The sequence below is a fragment of the Camelus dromedarius genome, chromosome 8 (assembly GCF_036321535.1).
Source record: "Camelus dromedarius isolate mCamDro1 chromosome 8, mCamDro1.pat, whole genome shotgun sequence".
NCBI lineage: Eukaryota > Metazoa > Chordata > Mammalia > Artiodactyla > Camelidae > Camelus > Camelus dromedarius.
The window spans coordinates 60,752,191-60,773,237 of NC_087443.1; the positions used below are offsets into that span (position 1 = coordinate 60,752,191).

At 48.7% G+C, this 21,047-nt stretch overlaps 1 protein-coding gene across 3 annotated transcripts in view; it reads right to left on the reverse strand.

The window, feature by feature from the left end:
* SH3PXD2A (SH3 and PX domains 2A) overlaps positions 1-21,047 on the reverse strand; it is a 223,065-nt gene that overhangs the window by 163,726 nt on the left and 38,292 nt on the right. For all 3 annotated transcript variants that reach the window (XM_031461689.2, XM_010987121.3, XM_031461688.2), the window contains exon 2: positions 10,405-10,485. In XM_031461689.2, coding sequence (XP_031317549.2) covers positions 10,405-10,485 — 81 coding nt within the window. The remainder of the gene's footprint in view (positions 1-10,404; positions 10,486-21,047) is intronic.

Consider the following 21,047-nt stretch of genomic DNA (forward strand, 5'->3'; position numbering starts at 1 on the left):
TCCTCAACTGCTCCAGGCTCAGTGGGAAATGTTTCCTGTGCTTTATCTCCTGCAAATCCTACAAGGACTCTATGAGGCAGCTTCTGCAATTAGAGCCATTTAGCAGATGAGAAAGGCTGAGTCTCTCGGAGGTTAGATGGGGCCAAGGCGCACGCTCCTGTAAGTCCACCTGACAACAAAGCCTGAGCTCCCCATCATTGAGCCAAACTGCTCCACTTGGAAAGCTGGGAAGGTGGCACCAGGAATCCCACAAGCTCTTTTAGAGAGCCTGACGGCACCCAACTGTGGAGGTCTCTGAGGAATCTAAAATCTTTTTTCCTTGGCTGTAGCTAAATTTTGGACATAAAGGAAAGAATTCCAATTCTCCAACAACTCCTACAATGGCCTGGTCTGAGGAACGTCCCTGAGATGCTGGAACTGCAACCCTTAAAATCACATGGAGCTGAGGTCCAGCCAGGATGGCGGGGATCTGGTGAGGGAAATCACTGCAGCTGACATCTCTGGATCACCCAGCTAGTGTCAGTCTGCCTCTTGAGGGAAGAATAAACTGTCTTCCCTCAAACAAGCCCACAATTCAGGCTCCCTCAGTTCACCCTGGCTGTGCCAGGTCCACAAGAGTAAAAAACAAAACCAAATGTTACCATCAACGGGGCGGGGGTGGCGGGGGGGGGGGGGGGGTGGCGTGGAGGGCAGAGGGGCAGTGGTGCAAGGGTGCTAAGAAGGTCCCAAATCTGGGAGCTCCCTCAACAAGCCAGCTGGGGTGCCCACAGCAGCAGGCCTGATGGCAGTGGTCTACACCCTGGGTTACCCCCCATTCTGTGCCTTCTGCCCTGCCCTGATTCTCCCACCAGCTGGCAGCTCCAGCTTAGGCCAAGGCTGTCAGTCTGGCTTTTCTGCCCAGGACAACCTGACCTTTCCCCTCGGGGTCCCCAAGACCAAGTCTGGTGCCAGGAATATAGCCAGCACTCCTCCAAAGGTGTCAGGATTAACTTGAAATTCCCTCCTGAGGGAAGGGTTTCACAGAGTAAACACACACACATACACACACACACACTCACACCACTCACCTGGCCACCCTCATAGATCTTCCTTCCCTTCATTCTCCAGTTTGGAGGGGACACTGTGCCCCTATCCACTCTCCAGCCAGCTCTCCTGCTGGTTATCCAAAGCGAGTCGATGGGGGCCCGGTGTGGGCAGAGCTGAGTTTCCTAGGTCGGATCTTGGGGCTTTGGGACCAGAGGAGGAGGAGGTGACGGAAGTAGGGCCTCCCTGACGTAACATCCAAACACACCCCGACATGACACCCTCAATCCAGGAAAACCAGGTGTGCAGCTCGTCAAGCAGGTGGTGTGGCGTGACTCAGATGCTGCCTCTGGCAAAGCTGGGGTTTGTTATCCCAGGGGAGAAGTGGGCGGTGGTAGGCAGGACACTTGGGCTGAGCTCCGGGTTCTAAGACCTGGAGAGAAGGCTTTCTACTCTTTGCACCGACATCTCTCCAGGGGGGAGTGAATAACTGCCCCTCCCCCCAGGAGCTCTCTTGGTGATGCAACAGGAGCTTCCTGCCCTCCTCAGGCAAAACCAGAAAGAGGACTTCCGGAGGGGAGGCTAGAATTCCAGGTGAGAATGAACTACAAGCTGGAGTGCCTGAGTTCTAGTCCTGCTGTCACTTGCTGGCCCTGTGATTTGGGCAAGTCACTTCCCCTTTTAGGGTCTCATGCCCTCATCTGTTAAATAAAGGAAAAGAACTCCATCAGAGGGTGGCCAGTAAGTTTCATCTCCAGGTGATACTGCCAGTTGATAGGTAGTATCTTCCTCAAGATATTTGTTTGTTTGTTTTTTGTTTTAGAAAGACTCTGAGACCATGTCTGGGGCTCATGCTGGATGAACAATGCCAGCCAGGGGCACAGGATGGGAAAGAGCCAGGATCCACTAGTGATGCCTGTTGTGGGCGTGAGACCAGAAGGTGGCAGCCTGACTGCCAGATCAAATCATCCTGGGAGATGAGCTCAAAGGGCCTTCCGGTTGCAAAACTACAATTTCACCCCGGTTCTCCAGCAGATCTGATTAATGCTGGTTGGCAAGCACGTACCTCCCATATTGCAATATTTGCACACAGCTGATTTCTCTCCCTGAAAGAAACATTCTCATCAGCCCTGCAGGACAGTCACTGTGGGAGCAGGCAGCCCCCTCAGCCCCCTAGTGCCCACACTCACCAGACTTCACCCAGAAGCTTAGAGCCAATGAATAGTCCCAAGGTTTACCACCCAGAGGGCATTCCAGCTTTTCGTACAATTTTGTCTACAAAGGGGCTTCCCCACTGTGTGACAATCCCACCTTGCCCCCAGGGAGAGGATAAACCAGGAGAAAAAGGCAGAGGTGATCCCTGACTTCCTGGTGGTCACAAGCGAGGGTCTCACTGGACACAGCCTATGTCCCTGAGGAACTCCCTGGGAGATGAGCCAGGATCACCAACAGACCATTTGCCAAGAAGATCAATTTGCCAAATGCATGCAGGTACCAAAACAGATGCTCACAGACCAACTATTCATCTGTATAGGAAGAGATTAATTTCTCAAGTGCCACCTACAGCGTGGTGAGGATCCCACAGCTCTGGGCTGCTTCAGACTGTCGGAAAAGCTCCTCTCCTCTCTTTGCAATCTTAGGCTCTACCTGAGGTGGGGTGGGGATGGGGGTGGCTGACAGCAGGCCTGGCCACAGTGAGCACATGGCACAGATGTGCAGAGGCCCTCCCCCATGTATGCTGCCCATGGTCACCTCTCTCCCTCTATTCTGGACCTGCGAGGCTCCCTGTGTACAAGGTCATTCCTAAACACACAGGGCTGGGGAAACTGCACAAGAAGGAGTCACTATACAAACTGTGCAAACTCCATTGGTTAGAGTGGAAAAAAATAAAGCCACCATCAAGTGCACTCTAGTTGGGCACCAAGTGACCCATGATTTCCCACCCAGTGGTTAACAGCCTTTCCATCCTGAGCCAGCCTGGAGGTACTATTTCCCCAGGCCTTCCCTGCCCCCATTCCCTGGAGAATGGACATCCACAGGCCTGCCCCACCCTCACCCCAGCACTAGGCAGAACCTTCCAGAGGGGAAATCAGTGGAGACAGAGAGGAAGCTGGAGTTCACTGTCTGGCCACAGGCGTCAGATGAAAGGGAACGGCTAAAGCCGGACCAGCCCCCGGAGGAGGGGAAGCCAGCCATAGAATTCTCAGGAGCTCCTGGAATCCCCGTAGGCCTCCCCTAGAATCCCTGTGTTCCATCAGGAATCTGAAAGATGTCTCTTTCCAAGAGCAAGGAAAAACTGTCAACCAATAATTATTTTCTAAAAAGCAGTGTTTGGAGAGGAGGGTACAGCTCAGTGGTAGAGTGCATGTTTAGCATGCACGAGGTCCTGGGTTCAATCCCCAGTACCTCCATTTAAACAAATAAATGAACAAACAAACCTAATTATCTCCACCCACTCCCCCCACCCCCCAAAAGCAGTATTTTCCTAACAGCCTTGGGGTTGGTAATCACAATTTGGAGGTGAAAGAGTTTATCTAGGAAGCCCTTACCACCACCACCTGCCTCTCCTGTCTAGCGGCAGACTGAGCTACGTGGTGAAAGTGAACTCTGTATAAATGGGACACAGGAAGAAGCTCTCCAGCTAGAGTGGGGGTGTCCTGCTATTTCCTCTTGGAATTGCGCTTCCAAGGATCTAACTGGTGAGGTCTCAGCTTCCCTGCCTAGGGATTCCACACCAGTCACTTCTCAGGGCTTTCTCGACATGAATTGTCTCATTCCATTCTTACTATCACCCCCTGAGGCAGGTATTTTTATTATCCCCATTATACAGATGAGAAAACCGAGATACAGAGAGGTTAAAGAACTCCCCAAAAGTTAGTAAGTGCTCGGGCTGGTCTTGGAATCCAACTGTCCTGGCCTTGGAGTACTGCCCTTCACCACTGCACTCTATAACCACGGAACTCCTGGTGTGGTTCATCACGACACAAGAACGCCACCCCCGTGCTACTTGCCCCAGTACACAGTTCATGTGTTGTAAGCGATATCTGAATACAAGATTCCAGTTTGACAAGATAATTTGGACAAGTCCCTGGGGTTTGCTGTGATGGGTTCTAACCAGTTACAGCCCATAGATATGATCTAGAGTGACAGCTCAGGAAATGAGGTAATGTGATTTTAATAATTATTTTCATTTTCTTTCTCTTGTTAGATATGTCCTTAATGTCTATTTTTTTTAACCTGTGTGCTTTCTGTCCCATTGTACTGTAATGACCAGGAGAGACATAGTTTATTTTAGACTCCACTTTTCCCATCTCCTCAAACAGGTATCTCTTAAATTATTATATATTAATGTTGCAAATAATACATGAATACATTCTCCTTTTTTAAAAAAGTAAAATATTACAAATAAGGCTAAGGTTCCCCTCTGACCAAGCTGCTTCTCCCATCAATGTCCCCAACTGTCTTCCAGAGGTAACTCTATTACTAATTTGGAGTGTATCCTTCCGGACCTTCTAAAAACATTTATGTCTTTATGCTGTATGTATACTTACAAAAGAGATATCTTGTTGTTTTTGCATAATTGCTATCACACTCTTGTTTGGGAACTTGCATTGGCCACCCATTAACACTTCGTAGCGCTCCATCCACAAAATTGAGACCAATCTCACTGTTTTGACTGATGCACAAAGTGGTGCGAGAAGACAACTTACTTAGTAATCCTCTGTGTTCCCCATTGTCACCATGGCAAACAATTGGAGGCTTCCTGGGACTGGGGACCGATCTTGGTTAGGGCCACCATTCTTGTCTGTCCAGGGCATGTAAGCAGTCACAATGACCCTTAGCTTGTCACACTGCTGGAGCTAGAAATGCCACACCAGGCGCCGGAACTCCCCAGAATCCTTAGTACAAAACTTCTTAGAACTTGACAAGTTACCTCCCCCAGGCTTTAGTCTAGGATCAGTGATCTCAAACAACACAGAGCTTGCCTCCATGATTAAAAGACAGAGCCTGCAGTAGAGACACCTCCCCCAGAACACTCTCTATTCTCAGGTTAATCTCTGGCACACATCAGGATCACCCCCGTGTGACCTGAGCTGAGGCATGCCCTGGACATCAAACCAAACTAAAGCCCTTGTAAGTTTAATGAATAGAAAAATGAGATGTTTACCTGCAAAGTGAGGGTCTGGGAGCATAACTCTTTTAATTATAAAAATGCAGTGATCCTACAATTCTCCATACCTAACATCATAACACACCCACATCCACATCCCTCCTAAGGCCAGTTATTAACGATTCGGGGATTATAGTTTTGTTCACCCATCATTAGCCTGGCTATTTGAGATCTGCAAAGTGAGTGCGACCTGGGTGGGTGAGTGGGTGGAGAGGCTGGAGAGATGAATAAGGAAGAGAGATAAAAGCTCTTCAAAACAGGTTAAGTCCTTTAGAGCAAATGAGCAAGCCCGAACAACCTTCTTAGCTCTAGCGTGGGGGCCTCTCCCAGCACTGATCAAATATTGACCCTGTGCATTCACTGGCCGGAGTTCAGACTAAAGGGCCAGCAGCACTGTGGAGCTAATGTTTGCAGAGCAATTACTGCATCCCAGCACCTTGTAGGTCAGATTGTGAAACAACCTTCGATGGAGCCGGAGCTTCAGAGAGCCTTCCGGTCCTTCCTCAGTGGGGCCAGGCCTTCGGGGGATACTTAACAGTGAAGGAGCTGTGCAAGGAAATTTATAGAGGCTGGAAATGTGGTCCAGCGCCCATGAGAAGGCAACTTAAGAGCATCTGCGCCCCTTCTCCCTCCTCCTTCTTCCCTTCCCTCCTTCTTCTTGCACCTCCAAGAAATCCAAGCTCTTTATAACCAAATGGGCCTCAACCTCAGGCCTTGACCCTGCCAGCTCCCTCTGGGACAGGTCCCTTTCCTGGTCAGATAGGACTGAGTGGTGGATTATTTTTAGAAGAAAGCAATTTCCACTTGGAGACCAAGAGCCTCTTCTCTCCCTGTTCCCAACTTGGCATCTGAAATGCCCTTAGAAGCCCTCTCTAGTAACTGACCTGGTTTCCAGAAGAGGCGTTTGGAATAGCTGTTGACTCGGAACTGCTCTATGGATGGCGCAAATCACAGTGGAACATAGTCTCCCTCCTCCCACAGGGGCCCTAGAAGATGTTAGAGGACAACTAGGGAGGGGCTGGGAGGTGGCAGAGCATGCAGGAGTGGGCCTAAAGCCAGATCAGGCCTGTTGTGTGTCCCAGATGGTCTAGGGCAGCACAGGCCAATAGAACTTTCTGTGATGACTGAAATGCTCTGAATATGCTCAATATGTAGCTATTAGCCACTGTGGCTATTGGGAATTTGTAATGTAAAAGTATGACCGAGAAACTAAACTTCATTTCCTTTTTAAAAATAAATGAAAAACAATTTAATTTTTAAAAATTAGCCTTGAAGTTTTAAAATTAATTTAAATTTAAATTTAACTAGCCATACGTGGCTAGAGGCTACTGCACTGGCTGGCACGGGTCTAAACGCTCCACCCCTGGTGCTTCTCAGTGGGCGAGAAGAGGGCTGGGTTCTGTGAGCAGCCCTTGTGTGAGGAAGAGGCAGAACCACTGGGTCTGAAGGCTCAAGGCAGAAGATATGGAGGGAGAAGAAGGTTTGGGACAGAGAATTTTTTCTTAGTGCCCTTGGAAGGATTTCAAGGGGATGTGAATGACCAAGAAGATTATTAGAATTGTATATGTACATTCATGCTTGTCTGGAGAGATGCACAAAAGAAACCCTGATCCCCAAAATAAAATAAAATAACTCATTGATCTGTCAGATAAACTTACCCCTTCAGGGAAGCCTGCTCCAATACCAGAGTGTAAGGTTTCCCTATAATATGTCTATGGTACTTTTCTTTGTAGGATTTTAAATAGTGTAAAATAATACATGTATATATTTTTAAACTAAAATCTGTCTTCCCTCACTAAGCCATAAGTTCCATAAAAGCAGTAACCAGATCTGCTCTTGCTCCTAAATCCCCACCCAGAGCCTGGCATCCTGCCTGGGACATAGAAGGCCGGCACTTAAGATTGGATAGATTGAGGATGGATGGATAGATGGATGGATGGATGGACAGATGGATGGACAGATGGAGAGAAGGAGGCAGAGCAGCAGGCATAAATGAACGAACAAAGCAAGAAATAAGTTAAGGGCATACTTTACTCTGATAACTATTAAGTCTCAAAAAGCAACTATATCCTCCCAAACTGGAGTGGGGGTGGGTGGCTACATCACTCTAAGCTGCTGAAACCAATCAAAACCATATGGGTACCTTCTTAGCTTCCCCCTCCCAAGAAGAATATTCTTTCCTTCCTCTTCATCTCACAGCATGTTGCTTGTACTTCAATCTAGTGTCATCTACAGTGGACTTAATTGCTTAAAAGTCTATTTTCCCCACCAGATACAGACTCCAAGAAGGAAGGGACCTTGTCCTTCTCAACTGAGTGTCTGTCAGCCTGTGCCGCTTGGGCCCTGCGAAAGCACAGATGTGGTGGGGGCCTCGGCAAAGGCCAGCTCTTTCTAACACCAAGCCAGTCTGGCTTCTTCATCTTTATCCTGCCACCCTTACCACACACAGCCAAATTAAGGCTGCCAGATTTAGCAAGTAAAAATATAGGACAAAGATAAAATTTGAATTTCAGATAAACACTGAATAACTTTTTAGCATATCTCCTGCAATATTTAGGACAGACTCATACTAAACACAGTACATGGTCCCCAGAAGGCCCAGAAGCACAAGTTGGTAAAGGCAGTTAAGCACTTCCCCAAGGCTGGCTTAGTCAGCCCAGAACTTCCAGGGTTCCAAGGTGGGGCTCAGCCAAAAATGGGAGGAGCAAAAGGATTCTGAGAGCAGCCTTTTGTGGGCCACAACCTGCTCCTAACTTACTCCATCCTGCCCCAGTGGCAAGCTCCAGAGAGCCTGTGGGACTCTGAACACTCAGGCACAGGCCTGGGACAGACTAGCTCCTCAGTAGAGTGAAGCCAAGGGAGAGAAATAAGAAAGCAACACCGTGGTAGGAGGTACTAAGCCTCCAGACCCTTCGACCAGGCAGCCTGGCATCCTTGTCATCTGTTAGCACTGAGTAAGCCACTAGATAACCATGTGTTGGGAAAAACATAAATTCAATCGTTTAATCCTCACAACAACCCTACTGGGTGGGTACCATTGGAATCCTCACTCTACAGATGAGAAAATCAAGAAGTCAAGGAATCTGCCTGGAGTTACAGAGCGACAGAGCAAGCAACCAGTGCCTAAGCTCCAAGCTGAGTTCTGAGAGCTACCAATGACCAAGGAGGCAATTAGCAGTGCCATTTGTTCTTCCTCTATAGGAGCTGACGTATTAAAATCAGAGATCCAGATGAATAAGAAAGGCTTCACCACTAAAAGTCCTTATGTCAAGTTCTGTAAAATGGGTTCCCAAAGATGCTTGGTTTAAAGGTTAAATTCCAAAGAACCATCCCAACACCTTTCCAAACTGCATCTACAGGGTAGCAATGACCCACAAGGACAGGCCTGATGGTGCTCCTGACCAGGACCAGCACATCGCACAAGCTGCTTCTTGCCGTGCAGCCGCCTGACACACAGGAAATGAGCCCTTCAGGCAAGGAGGAATGGGGGAAGCAGCATTCCTTTCTTGTGAGATTCTGTAAATAGGGAGGGGGGTAGGGGAACAGACCAGAAAGTAGGGGAAGAAAAGTTCTGATTTGAGAGTTTCCACTGGCTCTCAGAAACCCCACTGGCTCATCAATGAGTCCTTTCAGGGTTCCCTCTCCCCAGCTAAGTTATCATTTCCTGTAAAGCACACTACACCCATTGATGGGATATCAGCAAGTCCCAACAGTTTATGCTGGAAGGACATGAGGAGATTGGACACGAATTGACAGGCAAGAGGAAGAAGGCAGGACAGTAAGGAGTGGCTTTCAACCCCATATTCAATGGGATATTCAGCCCCATATTGTTAGATTAAGAGAGGATCTGTAACACAGGAAGCTGGCTCACCTGTGGCACATCTCCTAGGTAGAGCGATAAGGACAATGGGATAAAACCAGGTACTTGGGGGCAAACATGCAAGTCTAGCCTCTCCAAGATGACTCACCACCAGAGGCCCGCAAAGGAAGGAGCAGACCTTGGTTGGGAGGGACAGAAGTGGGTGTCTCTTTTTTGTGTTTCATTTGCCTAAACTAGGCTCACAGCCCTAAGGAAGAACCTAGAATCTCTCGGCTTTCCCTTCCTAGTGTGGGGAAGGTTGTTGCCCTACTCACAATCATTCTGCCTTGTCTGGCGCCTGCCTCTGATAAACAGGGGTGTGCCCCCTAGTGGCCACAACTGTGTTCATGCCCCTCTGCCCCAGGCCACAGTGATTGGTGCAGAGAGGGCACCTGACCCAAGCCAGGCCAATCAGAGTCTTCCTTGGGATTTTTCAATCTGGAACTGGAAGAAAGGCAGTCTCTCTGCAGTTGGGAACCACAAGATATGCAGTTCTGGAGCTACTGACAGCTGGTTCCTCAGAAAGCTCAGGAAAGTGCCCAGAGAGATGTTGAGACAAGACAGCGGGAGAGCAGCCCCTGTGCAGGTGTTCCTGAAGCCCACCACCTCACTCCCCTTTCCACCATCTGGCAGGCTGCATGAGCTTCTCTGGTATATCCTTCCAACCAAGTCTCCTTGTTGTCTAAGCCAGTATGAGTGTAAAACAATCACTTGTAACCCAAAGAGGCCTAACCAGATTAGTTGGCATCAAGGGAAATGTCTACAATGGAGCTGTGGGATCCATGCTTCTAACCTCCTGTGTGACATGCCTGCGTGTGTTAGAGACACACATATCATACATGTGTACAAACAGAGCAACAAGAGCTTTATTTGGTTAGACAGACACAGTGGTATGCCCGGTTTGTGCCTGTAGTTCAAGAAATTGCTTATTTTCTGTTTCAGTCTTTTCTGTATGTTTGCTTTTCTTTGCCTGAAATGCTGTGGTGGTTTGTGTCTCACCCTGGATGTTTATAGACACATGTCTGCTCAGGCACACAGCACCCACAGCCATCCTCCCTCCTCTCCGCCTTGGTTTCCTACCCCCCAGAGGAAGGAGGGTGACAAAGCACGACTGTGAAGACCATCGGAGGAAGCCAACAAAGCCCCAAGTGTCTGCCTGTAACATCCACGACTGAGCCCAGCCCAGCTCAACCGCTGAGATTCCCTCCTCAGTCCCTCTGCTCTGCCTAGACTCTGACCCTGAGAGCTGAGGCGGGAGTTCTCTGGATGACGCCATGAAAGAGGCCAGCCCACCAGAGACTCAGGCCACTTCAGGTAGAACGAAACACCATGCGAGCTCAGACCCACTCACCTGCAGGTCAAAGAACTTGCTGTATCTCCGGTAGATGGTCTGGGAAGTGGAGTCGGACCAGGTGACATTGATGATGTATACCTGTGGGGAAAGGTAAGAGCAGGTAAGTGGGTGACTAAGGCTTGGCATTATGCTGTGCCAGGCATCGTTTAACTGTGGGTGGTCCATGGCCAGGACCATTCTTTTTCTCATCTCTGTCCCCAGGGCTTAGCACATGCCAGGTACACATGGATACTACAGATATGTGTCTAAACACACACACACACACATCTATAAGGATATTCAATAAAATGCTAAGGATGATTATCTTAAGAGGGCAGGGTTACAAGTGGTTTTTAATTCCTTTTTGTTTATATGTATTTTACACAATGAAAATAAATTTGGTGTTGTTTAAAAATTTAAACAGCTAATTTCCACTAGTTATCAAACTTTATGGTGAAGGAGATTCCACAAAGGGCCTTCCAAAATTCCAGATGTCAAGACCTCACCCCTGAAATTCTGCATAAGTAGACCTGGGCTGGGGGTGGGGGGCAGTGCTTAGGGATCTACATTTTATTTTATTTTATTTCAAATTATTTTTATAGAGCAGTTTTAGGTTCACAGAAAAACTGAGAAGTACAGGGAGTTCCCGTTTATCCCCTGCCCCCACACATGCACAGCCTCTTCCGTTATCAACACCCCTCAGCAGAGTGGTGCATTTGTTGAAATTGGGCATCTATGTTTTAAACAAACCACTCCAGGTTATTCTGCCACTGTTGACCCTCAGAACTCACTCTGAACCCGCTTCAGGAGACTAAGTATTTCAGGGATGTGTGATTCATCCCAGTATCCCTATGTCTTAGCTCTGCACCTGGCACAGATCGCATGCTCAGAAAACATTCTGCTGCATTGAACAACCAAACTGACCTTCTGGATAAGAGGTCAGTTTGCAGGATGGAAGTTAGTTTATGGAAGATTTGCAAACTTTTCTGAAATGAAGGAATTTTAGGACCCCATTCCCAATGTCACCCCAGTTCCTAGTGCTCAATCTGGCTGTCTGAGACTACTGCCTCAGGCCACTCTGGAAGGCTCACCTGGTCCAGGAGGTGGGCGGGACTGCTGACTGGAGAATGAGAGAAAGTCACTGGCCCACACAATCTGACCTAATTCCACACCATTTCTGTCCCTCTTACCTAAACCCACACCAAAGACACGCCTTCCTGGGAGAGGTCTTCATTACAGGGAGGGTCCCCTCACACAGTCTCGGGGCTGTTCCACTGAACATCCCCCCTGGTGCTTGCTGTGATTTCTCCAGGTACAGAGTTAAGGGAGGGTGACCCAGCATTAAGACATGGGCAAGACGCCCACCTGCTTCCTCCCTCAGAGGACACTGAGCAGCTGTAGGTCACAGCACTAGTTCCCTTGCCGGGATGCCCCTTCTGTAAGAATCACCTGAGGAGCTCTGTAAAATCCAGATTCCCAGGCCTCTGCCCAGGGACTCTGATTCAGCAGGTCCGAGGGACTGAATCCACCAGAGAGAAGAACAAACTGGCCAGAGAAGCCAGGGTCATAGCCACTGTGAGAAGGAAGGAACATTAGCTAAGAGGAGCAGCATTTAGACACCTTGGCATCAGAGTGGCTAACTTTGCCAGATGCCTGGAGCAGGGCTGTCTTGGTCTGCTCTGGCTGCTATAACATAATACCACCAACTGGGTGGCTTAGACAGCAACATTTATGTCCCACAGTCATGGAAGCTGGAAGTCCAAGATCAAGGTTCAAGGTTCCTGGTAGAACCCATTTCCTGGCTTGTAGATGGCTGCCTTCTTGCCATATCTTCACATGGTGAAGACAGAGTGAGTTCTAGTCTCTTCTTCTTATAATCCCCTCACTGGGACCCTGCCCTCCTGACCTCATCTAAACATAATTACTTCCCAAAGGTCCCACGTCATACACCATCGCACTGGGGATCAGGGCTTCAGCATGTGGATTTGGGGTGGGTAACAGGGGGAGGGGGCATGAACATTTAGTCCACAGTAAGGATTTTGCACACAGGAGTGTGAGGCTTTATATTTGGCTGCTCAGTCAACAGCCAAGCAAGCAGGCTCTGAATCTAGTCCCTTCCCTATCCAATCTCTATGTCACAGAGTTAGCCTCGTGCAGTGAGGAGTGTTTGTTCTGAAATACATCCAAGGAGAGGGCCATAAAGCAAAGCAAATACACCTGAGTGTTGCCACCCTGAAATGGCGTATTTATGACATGTTTTATGTGATCCCAGTAAGAAAGAACATGAAGTAAAAAGGTCATCCCTATCCTCACAAGCTCAAACTATGATGATAATAAATACATAGGGATATGCTTTGCTTTATATCATATATAAACATACATCTCATACAATAAATTGTAGAAGCCATTTAGGTAATGGTTACTTCATGCCAGCACAGTGTAAAGCAACCATGTGCATTAGCTCATTTAATCTTCAGGCCAATGAGGTAGCTACCACTATATGCCCATTTTGCACAAGAGGAAGCCGAGGTTCAGAGAAGCCAAATAACTTGCCCAAGATCACACAGCTGGGAAAATACAGGGCAAAGGACTGAACCCAGGTCCAGCTGAGTCTAATTCCCCATGCTCTTAACCACACTGGACTGTCTCCCTATATGTAAATTCAGGAGTGAGGATATTTAAATCAAACAACTTGATCAGACTGAATTTTTAAATAAAGCTTTGGGTGATCTGAAAAGTCTATCCAACCCTCATTTAGGGGGTAAACCTAGAGGAACATGAGGCAGGCATGTTAATTCTGAGGGCCCAAGACCAAAAAGAGACAAAACTTGGGGGCCCAGACAGAAATTAGTGGTTAAGAACACTACAAAGCCGGTGGACACAGAGGAAACTCTCATACTAAACTGGCTTCACCAACTGTGGCAGTTGTCACAGGGGTTATAATCCACCCGTCCCGCATGCTGACTCCCAGCTTCTTGGCTCCCAAATCCTGCCTGCTACCTCTGCGCTCCCTCCTGCATCCCCCCCTTCCCGCAGACGCTGCGCATGACCAGGTGAGCCTTCCTGACCTCTGCTGAGGCAGATGCGCCATAAGGAGGCCCCAAGCAGCTGGGCCCTCCTGGGAGAGTGTCTGCACCCGCTCGCAGGCCATTAGACAGCCGTCTTTCTCCCTGGCCAACCAAGCGGGACCCAGAGGAAGGGCTTAACTGGGGTTTAACATGACCCGTGCTCCCTCCACGCTAGTAATTAGGGGCTTCCCTTCACCTCCCAGAGAGAATTAATCACAGGCTCACTGCCTGTGGCAGCTGGGAGGCCTCTCCTTGTGCAGAGGAGGAACCTAGGACCTGGGATGGCGATTTGCCAGGGAAACAGGCACAGACTTGCAGTCAACCACTCCCGGGTTTCACTCTCAGGACCTTCCTTGTCATCAGCGGTGAGGCCTCAGCGCAGCCGCCCAGACTCACAGACTCTCCCTCTACTTGATGCGCGCAGCCTTCAGGGCTGCTGAGCAGTCGTGCTCACCTCGTTCGTGACAGGGCTGGGACAGGAACACACACCTTCTATTTCCTAGTCTAGGACCAACTAGCACATGACCAAGGCATACCTGCCTTAGAAAGTCCTTTCTCCTTTACTCTTCAAAATAGGTGAAAAGTCATAGGGCATCGTCTCTGTCTAACCCTTTACCTGAACACACATGAAAGACAGGCCCTCTGGTGACTTAGGTGGGGGTGGTGGTGTGGGTGGGGAAATGAGCCACCATTCCCAGATTCTCCCAAACCTCTGGGATTTGCCAGAGCCCCCCACCCCCATCCCCAGCCTACCCTCCTGGATAAACAGTGTAAATCCTGAGCTGAAGAAATGGTCAGAGACCTCCCTGGAGATAAGCCCAGAGGATCTGCAGACAGCCTTCAGGCCCCTTTCCTACATCTGGGCTGGAGGCTTGTCTGTCTTCTTCCAAACCTTGACCATCCTAGTTATCACTCCAGATGAGCAATGGTGCACAAAACTCCAGCCCGGCTCACACCCCCCACCCCCATATCAGAGTTTCTCAAGCCTCCCTGAGCTGGCCAGGCTGGAAACCCTAGCGATAAACTGCAGAGAAAGAGCAGGTGGAGGGGAAGGGGGACAGGGCAAGGGTCATCGGAGAAAGCCAGCTCTGTTTACTGGGCCTGCATTAGGGGCCCAGATAAACTCTCCTCCGGACCCGGGAGCAGCCAAGATAACATTACCCAGCAGCTGGGTCTCAAGAAAGGTTTGCAATTAAACATCCTGCTTCCACACACTTTACTTGGAGTTATATTTCCCGGGTGGAGTTTCCCTTCCTTCTAGATTTAAAAAATCCATGGATTCAATTTCCCCGGCTCTGGCCATTGCAGGCAGATGGCAAGCATCTAGGAACTGCATCCAGCCTCCCCCAGAGAGGAAGCCCCAGAGTCTCACGTTCACCTGCCACGCTCATGCTCTCCAGAGGGGGATCTCTGGCACAGACACAACTACGGAAACTCCACGCCCCGGTCCCAACAGCCCACCTACTCTGAGGCCATCTTAGGCCGCCTTCCGTCTGCTCAGCTCATTAAGCCCAGAAATGTCTGAGGCTTCTGAGACTTCCGAGTCCTGCTCCTTTCAACAAAGAAATAGCCCTGATGCAAATCAGACCCACAGCTCAACTCCAGAGCACTGAGAATGAAGTCCAGCGCAATTCCCGTGGAGGGAGGTTCGGGATCAGACCTGGGCTGTGACCAGTTAATGACCCAAAGTTATGGCCCAATGATTCCTAGAAGGCCTGGGACCTGCCCACGTTCAGTTAGAAAGTGCCAGTAAGTACCTGCTGCTCCCTTTGCTGGTGAAGAGTACAGTTAGAGGCAAGGACTTGGGAACTGCGGGGGAAATCCTCCATTTTCATGGTGCTGTGGCTCAGTTTACTGGGGAGGCCTTATTTTCCCTGGACCCCTGCCAGCTGCCTCTGGCCCCAGGCCAGATGGAAACTCAGAGACAACCTTCCTTCACCTGCTCACACTAACAAAGGGTGGGATTAGTTGGCTAGGACTAGGGCCGTCGCATACAGTTACATAAGTTGTTCTCTGCACAAAGACTGCCTGGGACAAGCAGGGGCTGAAATTTAACCTATACTCTGAACCCCGAACTGTGCACCCTGGCTCAGGTCTGCAGGCACACAGAGAAAGGAGCACCTCATCCTAATGCATACAGAATAGTTCTGGCCATGACACAGCACCTTGTCCCTTGGCTGGGTTGTCATTACTTTCAGGGTCCCTGATGTTACAGCATCTCCTCATGACCCAGGTCTTCAGCTTCCCCAGATCTTCTAGATGGAAGGATGCTTAACACTTGGGACTGACTGCTAAAGGCTATGGCTCCAGAAGTCTGAAGGAATACATTCCAACAGCCAGTAAAGGGGAATTCACATTTAGGGACATGATCGCTGCTCTGGCTTCTTGCTGGGAAAGTTCATCATGTCAAGTTCTTCTCCAAGAAGATGATGCCAGCCCATCTAAGGTACCAACTGGCTCTAATCTTCTACTCAAAGGGCCCCATGTACTAAGTCCTATCACGGGCAGGGTAGTCCCAAATTAGGCCAGGCCGATCCTCAGGACCCAGGCCACCCAGCAGAGCACAGAACACCCGGGCTGCTGCTCCCAGGGCAAGTGGCTCCACCAAATGCTGGGCTGATGCCCCTTCTCCCCACTACTGGGGCCCAGTACCCCACCAGTAAGCAGCAAAGGCCCTGGTGTCAAAGAGCCCCCTTGACAATACTTGGCTGCACCCAGATTGAAAGCCCCCCAGATTCTATCCTCTGACCTGGACCCACTAGCCTAGCAAGTCTGTGCTCATCTCTTGGGATGCTCATAGTCTGCTTTGCACAATTAGCCAGTTATTCTGTCTGCGTTTGTTTGCTAACTGTTGGCTCAGAACAACCCAGCACGAGACACATGCTATATCCCCATCCATTTAACATGGGTGACTACGCCCTCCCGGCTCTCCCCATAGGCAGCATCTCTCTTCTCCCCACTTCCCCCGAGGCTCCCCAGGCCTGCCAGTCCACTGGGCACACTGAAATATGACCAGCTGGCTGATGAGTGAAAACCCATGGGGTCTGAAACACCAAAGAGGTCACTAGCAGCAACACTTGGGGACTGCCCACTCCCCCTCCCACCCACCACCTCCAGAAGCAAAGCCTCCATGGCCAAGGGGCAGAATACAAATATATTGGGCTCAGTGAAAAGGTCTTTGCCAACCCAAAACCGTCCCAGCAAAATCAAGTTCAATGGCCTGTGGCCACCTGGCTGCAGACCTGTGCCAAATGGCCCTCATCTGGGAAAAGGTCTTTTTTTCCTTTTCGAGTTTTATTTGAGATATAATTGACATACAGCACTGTATAAGCCCAAGGTGTACAGCATAGTGATCTGACTTACATCATGAAATGATTACCACAATCAGCTTAGTGAATACCCATCATTTCATATAGATAGAACATTAAAGAAACAGAAAAAAAAATCTTTTTCGTTGTGATGAGAACTCTTAGGATTTACTCTCTTAACAACTTTCACGTATAACATACAGCAGTGTTAATTATACCCACCATGTTATACATTACACCCCTGGCGCTTCTTTATCTTATGAGTGGGCATTTGTACCTTTTGACTGCCTTCATCCAATTCCTCCTCCCCTACCCCACTCTGGTAACCATAAATCTGATCTCTTTTCCATGAGCTTGTTTGTTTTTGAAATATAATTGACCTACAACACTATGTTAGTTCTTGGTACACAACACGGTGATTCGGTATTTCTATACATTTCAAAATGATCACCACAGTAAGTCTAGTTACCTTCTGTCACCACACAAAGATATTACATAATTATTGACTATATTCACCATGCTGTAATTTCATCCCTGTGACTCACTTATTTTATAGCTCAAAGTCTGTACCTCTTAATCTCCTCCGCCTATTTTTCTCTTTCCCCCACCCCCTCCCCTCTGGCAACCACCTGTTTGTTCTCTGTATCTATGACTCTGTTTCTGTTGTTTGTTCTTTTTTTTTGTTTTTAAAATTCCACATATAAGTGAAATGACACAGTATTTAGCTTTCTCTGTCTGATTTATTCTCACTTAAAGTAATATCATCTAGGTCCATTCATATTGTCGCAAATGGTAAGATTGCATTCTTTTTATGGCTGAGTAACATTCCATTATATATGAATATGTACCACATCTCTTTATCTGTTCATCTGTTGATGGGCATTTAGGTTGCTTCCTCATCTTGGCTATTGTAAATAATGTTGTAATGAACATAAGGATGCATGTATCTTTTATAATCAGTGTTTTCATTTTTTTTTTCAGATAAATACCCAAAAGAGGAGTTGCTGGATTGTTCGGTAGTTCTAGTTTTAATTTCTTGAAGAACCTCCACACTTTCCAGAGTGGCTGCACCAATGTACATTCCCACCAACAGTGCATGAGGATTCCTGTTTCTCCACATCCTCGCCAACGTTCATTATTTGTTGTCTTTTTGATAACAGTCATTCTGACAGGTGTGAAGTGATAGCTCGTTGTAGTTTTGATTAGCATTTGGGTAAAAGGGTTTTTCAAGGGATTTGGAGGAGGGGATGATCAGCAGGCTCCTAAACCATATCAAATACCTTTGAGTGTTTCCAAGGTAGCCGGCACCCTCAGTGCCTGCCATCCTTCCCACGAATCGCAGGCCTCGATTGGAGGGTGGTGTATAGGCAAGAGGATCTGGAGGAAGCTTCCACATCGCTGGTACCTCCATATATTCTCCTGCAAGATGGGGGTAATCGTGGTCACCTCACTCTGGGACTATTGTGAGGATTCAGGATCTAACCCTGTATCTCCCAATTAGAACAGAAGCTCCCTGAAGGCAGATCTTGGCATTCTAATGCTCAGCAAGACACTTGACACCTAAGAGGTGCTTACTTAATGTTCCCTAAGTAAGTAAAGGAACAAAGGAACCAGCAGATGTCGAGTAAGTGGTTTCGTGCCACGCTAGAGATGGGGCACAGTCCCCGACCTCCAGGCTCTCCCAACTCAGCTGGGGCAACCGGACTCACACATACAAATCAGGTAGGGAAACAGTGCCAGATGGAGTGATTGGGTGCCAAAAAGTCAGGCTCAGAAAGGACCAAGGTAGCACTGGTATCATGGAAAAGAGAAATGGCTTTGAAAACATTTGATGAAAACATTTAAACTTTAGCTCCAACACCATTCTGCTGTGTGGGCCTGGGCATGTGTTTTAGCCTCTCTGAGTCAGGGTCTCTTTCGCTGCAAAGGGTGGCTCATCACAGGAGCTTCCCAATGAATGTGACGATGCACGTTGGGGTGCTTAGCACAGGGCCTGGCACATGGTAAGTGCCCAGTGAACCTTAGCTGTTTAGACTCTCTGGAAAAGGTGGGGAGAGGTGGGGAACTGACTTCTTTCCATTTGCCAGGAGACTTGGATCATGACACCAGGAATAGGAGTAGGAGGGGAGCAGGAAGTGAGAAACAGGGATGCAGACAGACAGGGGCAGGGGAACACCACACACACACACACGCACACAGACACACACACCCCACTACTAATAACAAGCCCGGCCTGGGAAAGGAGAAGAAGAAAAATAACTCTGCTGCCCAGGCCGGGGAGGACAATGCCCATCCTCAGGAGCACCTCGCTGAAAGGATGGACGAGCCGTGGCAGGTCTCTCGGGGTCGCAGGCTTTTTTTTTCCTTTTTTTTTTTCATGTTTCCTGGAGGGGAAATGAGTGTGCAAAGTAGGAGCTCCCAGGACTTACACACCCTATGCGGACCTTAAAAAAAGGTTCAGCTGTCAAAGCTCTTGCCTTACAATCACCAGAACTAGGGCAGAAATGACAGGAAGAGCCAGTTTTCACAATCCTTTTTCTTAAATGCACAAACCAGTGGTCTCATTAGGAGTAACAAGAAGAGCCAGGCCCATTTACTGAGCACTTGCTGTCTTCTGGGCCTTGCTAAGCATTTTATCCATATGATCTCATGTAATCTTTACAATGATTCTGTGACGCAGGCGCTGTTATCACCTCCAGTTGATGGAATAAGAGAAAGAGAGAAATAACTGATCTACCTGAAGTCCTAGGGGCGGACGGAGGTCAGTTCAAACGTGGCGTCATGACCACTTTGTCCTCTTCGATAACTACGCCAGATTGCCTGGAGTCAGGCAGAGCCCCTGCCACAAGGATTTGCTCTGTTGATCAGCTGCCCCATGTGCAGGTGACCGATCAGTCAGTACTGAGGCCACCCATGCAGCAGTAGGGTATGGAGCCCTCTATGGGGACCAGCACTATTGTGCATGGTTTAGAATCAATCCAATCGGCTACACGAAAAGTTGTTCCTTTCTCTGAGCCTCCACTCTCCATCCACAAAATGGGGGTGATAACACCTGCCTCACTGTGAAGATGAATGAGAGCACAAGTAAAGCAAACCACGGTGACGGGGATACCATAGCTGCTCAGTAATGTGACCTCTCTTCCCCACCTTTCCCTTCAAAGTGCCTAGCATGCTCTCCTGCACTCTTGGAGTTTTAGCCTTTTCCCTAGAAGTTTCTGGGGGGCACCAATTAGCCCTGGGTCAAGAAAGGAAGGCACTGTGGTTTCTAGGGCTCTGGGTGTGGTCCCCACTGCACGCTCTTCAGAGTCCCTGAAGGCACATGGTTGAACCTTTGTACCTTCCTCCCTCCAGCTCTGCCACCTCCCTCTGGTCGCAAGCCAGCTTATCAGAGCAAATACGTCTGACCACCTTGAACCAGCAGGTGCTCCAATGGAGAGGTAGTGGGTGTCTTGGGTAATGCCCAGGAGCCCTGAGAGTGCGGCAGGGTGCCCAGGCTAGAGGGAGGAGGCTCACCCTACTGTGGAAATCAAGAAAAATTCTAGATGCATATTGACATTAAGAACCTAGAGTCTTGGAAACCTTAAACAAACATATCATCTCCCAAACCATGAAAAAGATCACGCTCCTGGGCTTCCAAGGGGCTTAGACACAGTCCAGTGGATCTAGGAAAACACTGGAAAGGAGGATTCTAGCCCCACACACTCCCCAGTCAAAGACTGACCCAGGCCTGCTGACCTGGACACATACATCCTGTGAACGTGCCCCACTCCCCCGTCACACCCTGGAGAGCAAGGCAAAGGTTAACACACACAGTTTGGTTTCCTCTTCCTGGGAAACACTGCAGCCAGGCAAGGCCAGAGGCCAGCGGCCTCCTCCACACACAGCCTGCAGGGGAAGTGACCCCACCGTTTCCTCCCCGCCATCTGACACACTCACACCTTCCTCTCTGCTGTGCTCAGCAAAGCTCGACTTTTGACACAAGTCAAATTGCTGTCATTAGGAATTTTGTTGCATAGAGTAGACCGGAACAGTTTTTTTCAAGAGCATTTTGTCAGTCTCTACCCCAAACGTGCATTCTCTTTGACTCAGCAGTTTCACCTCTAAGAATTTATCTACACGAGTGTGTGTGTATGTGTGAGTGTTTATGTATATAAAGATGTTCATTGCAGCACTGTTGGAACAGCAAAAAATAAGGAATATTAACTGGCTACCAATTTAAAAAATGGGCAAATTGTGATTCATACACCTGTTAAAGATAAGGTGAATCTTTCTGTGTCATTAAGCA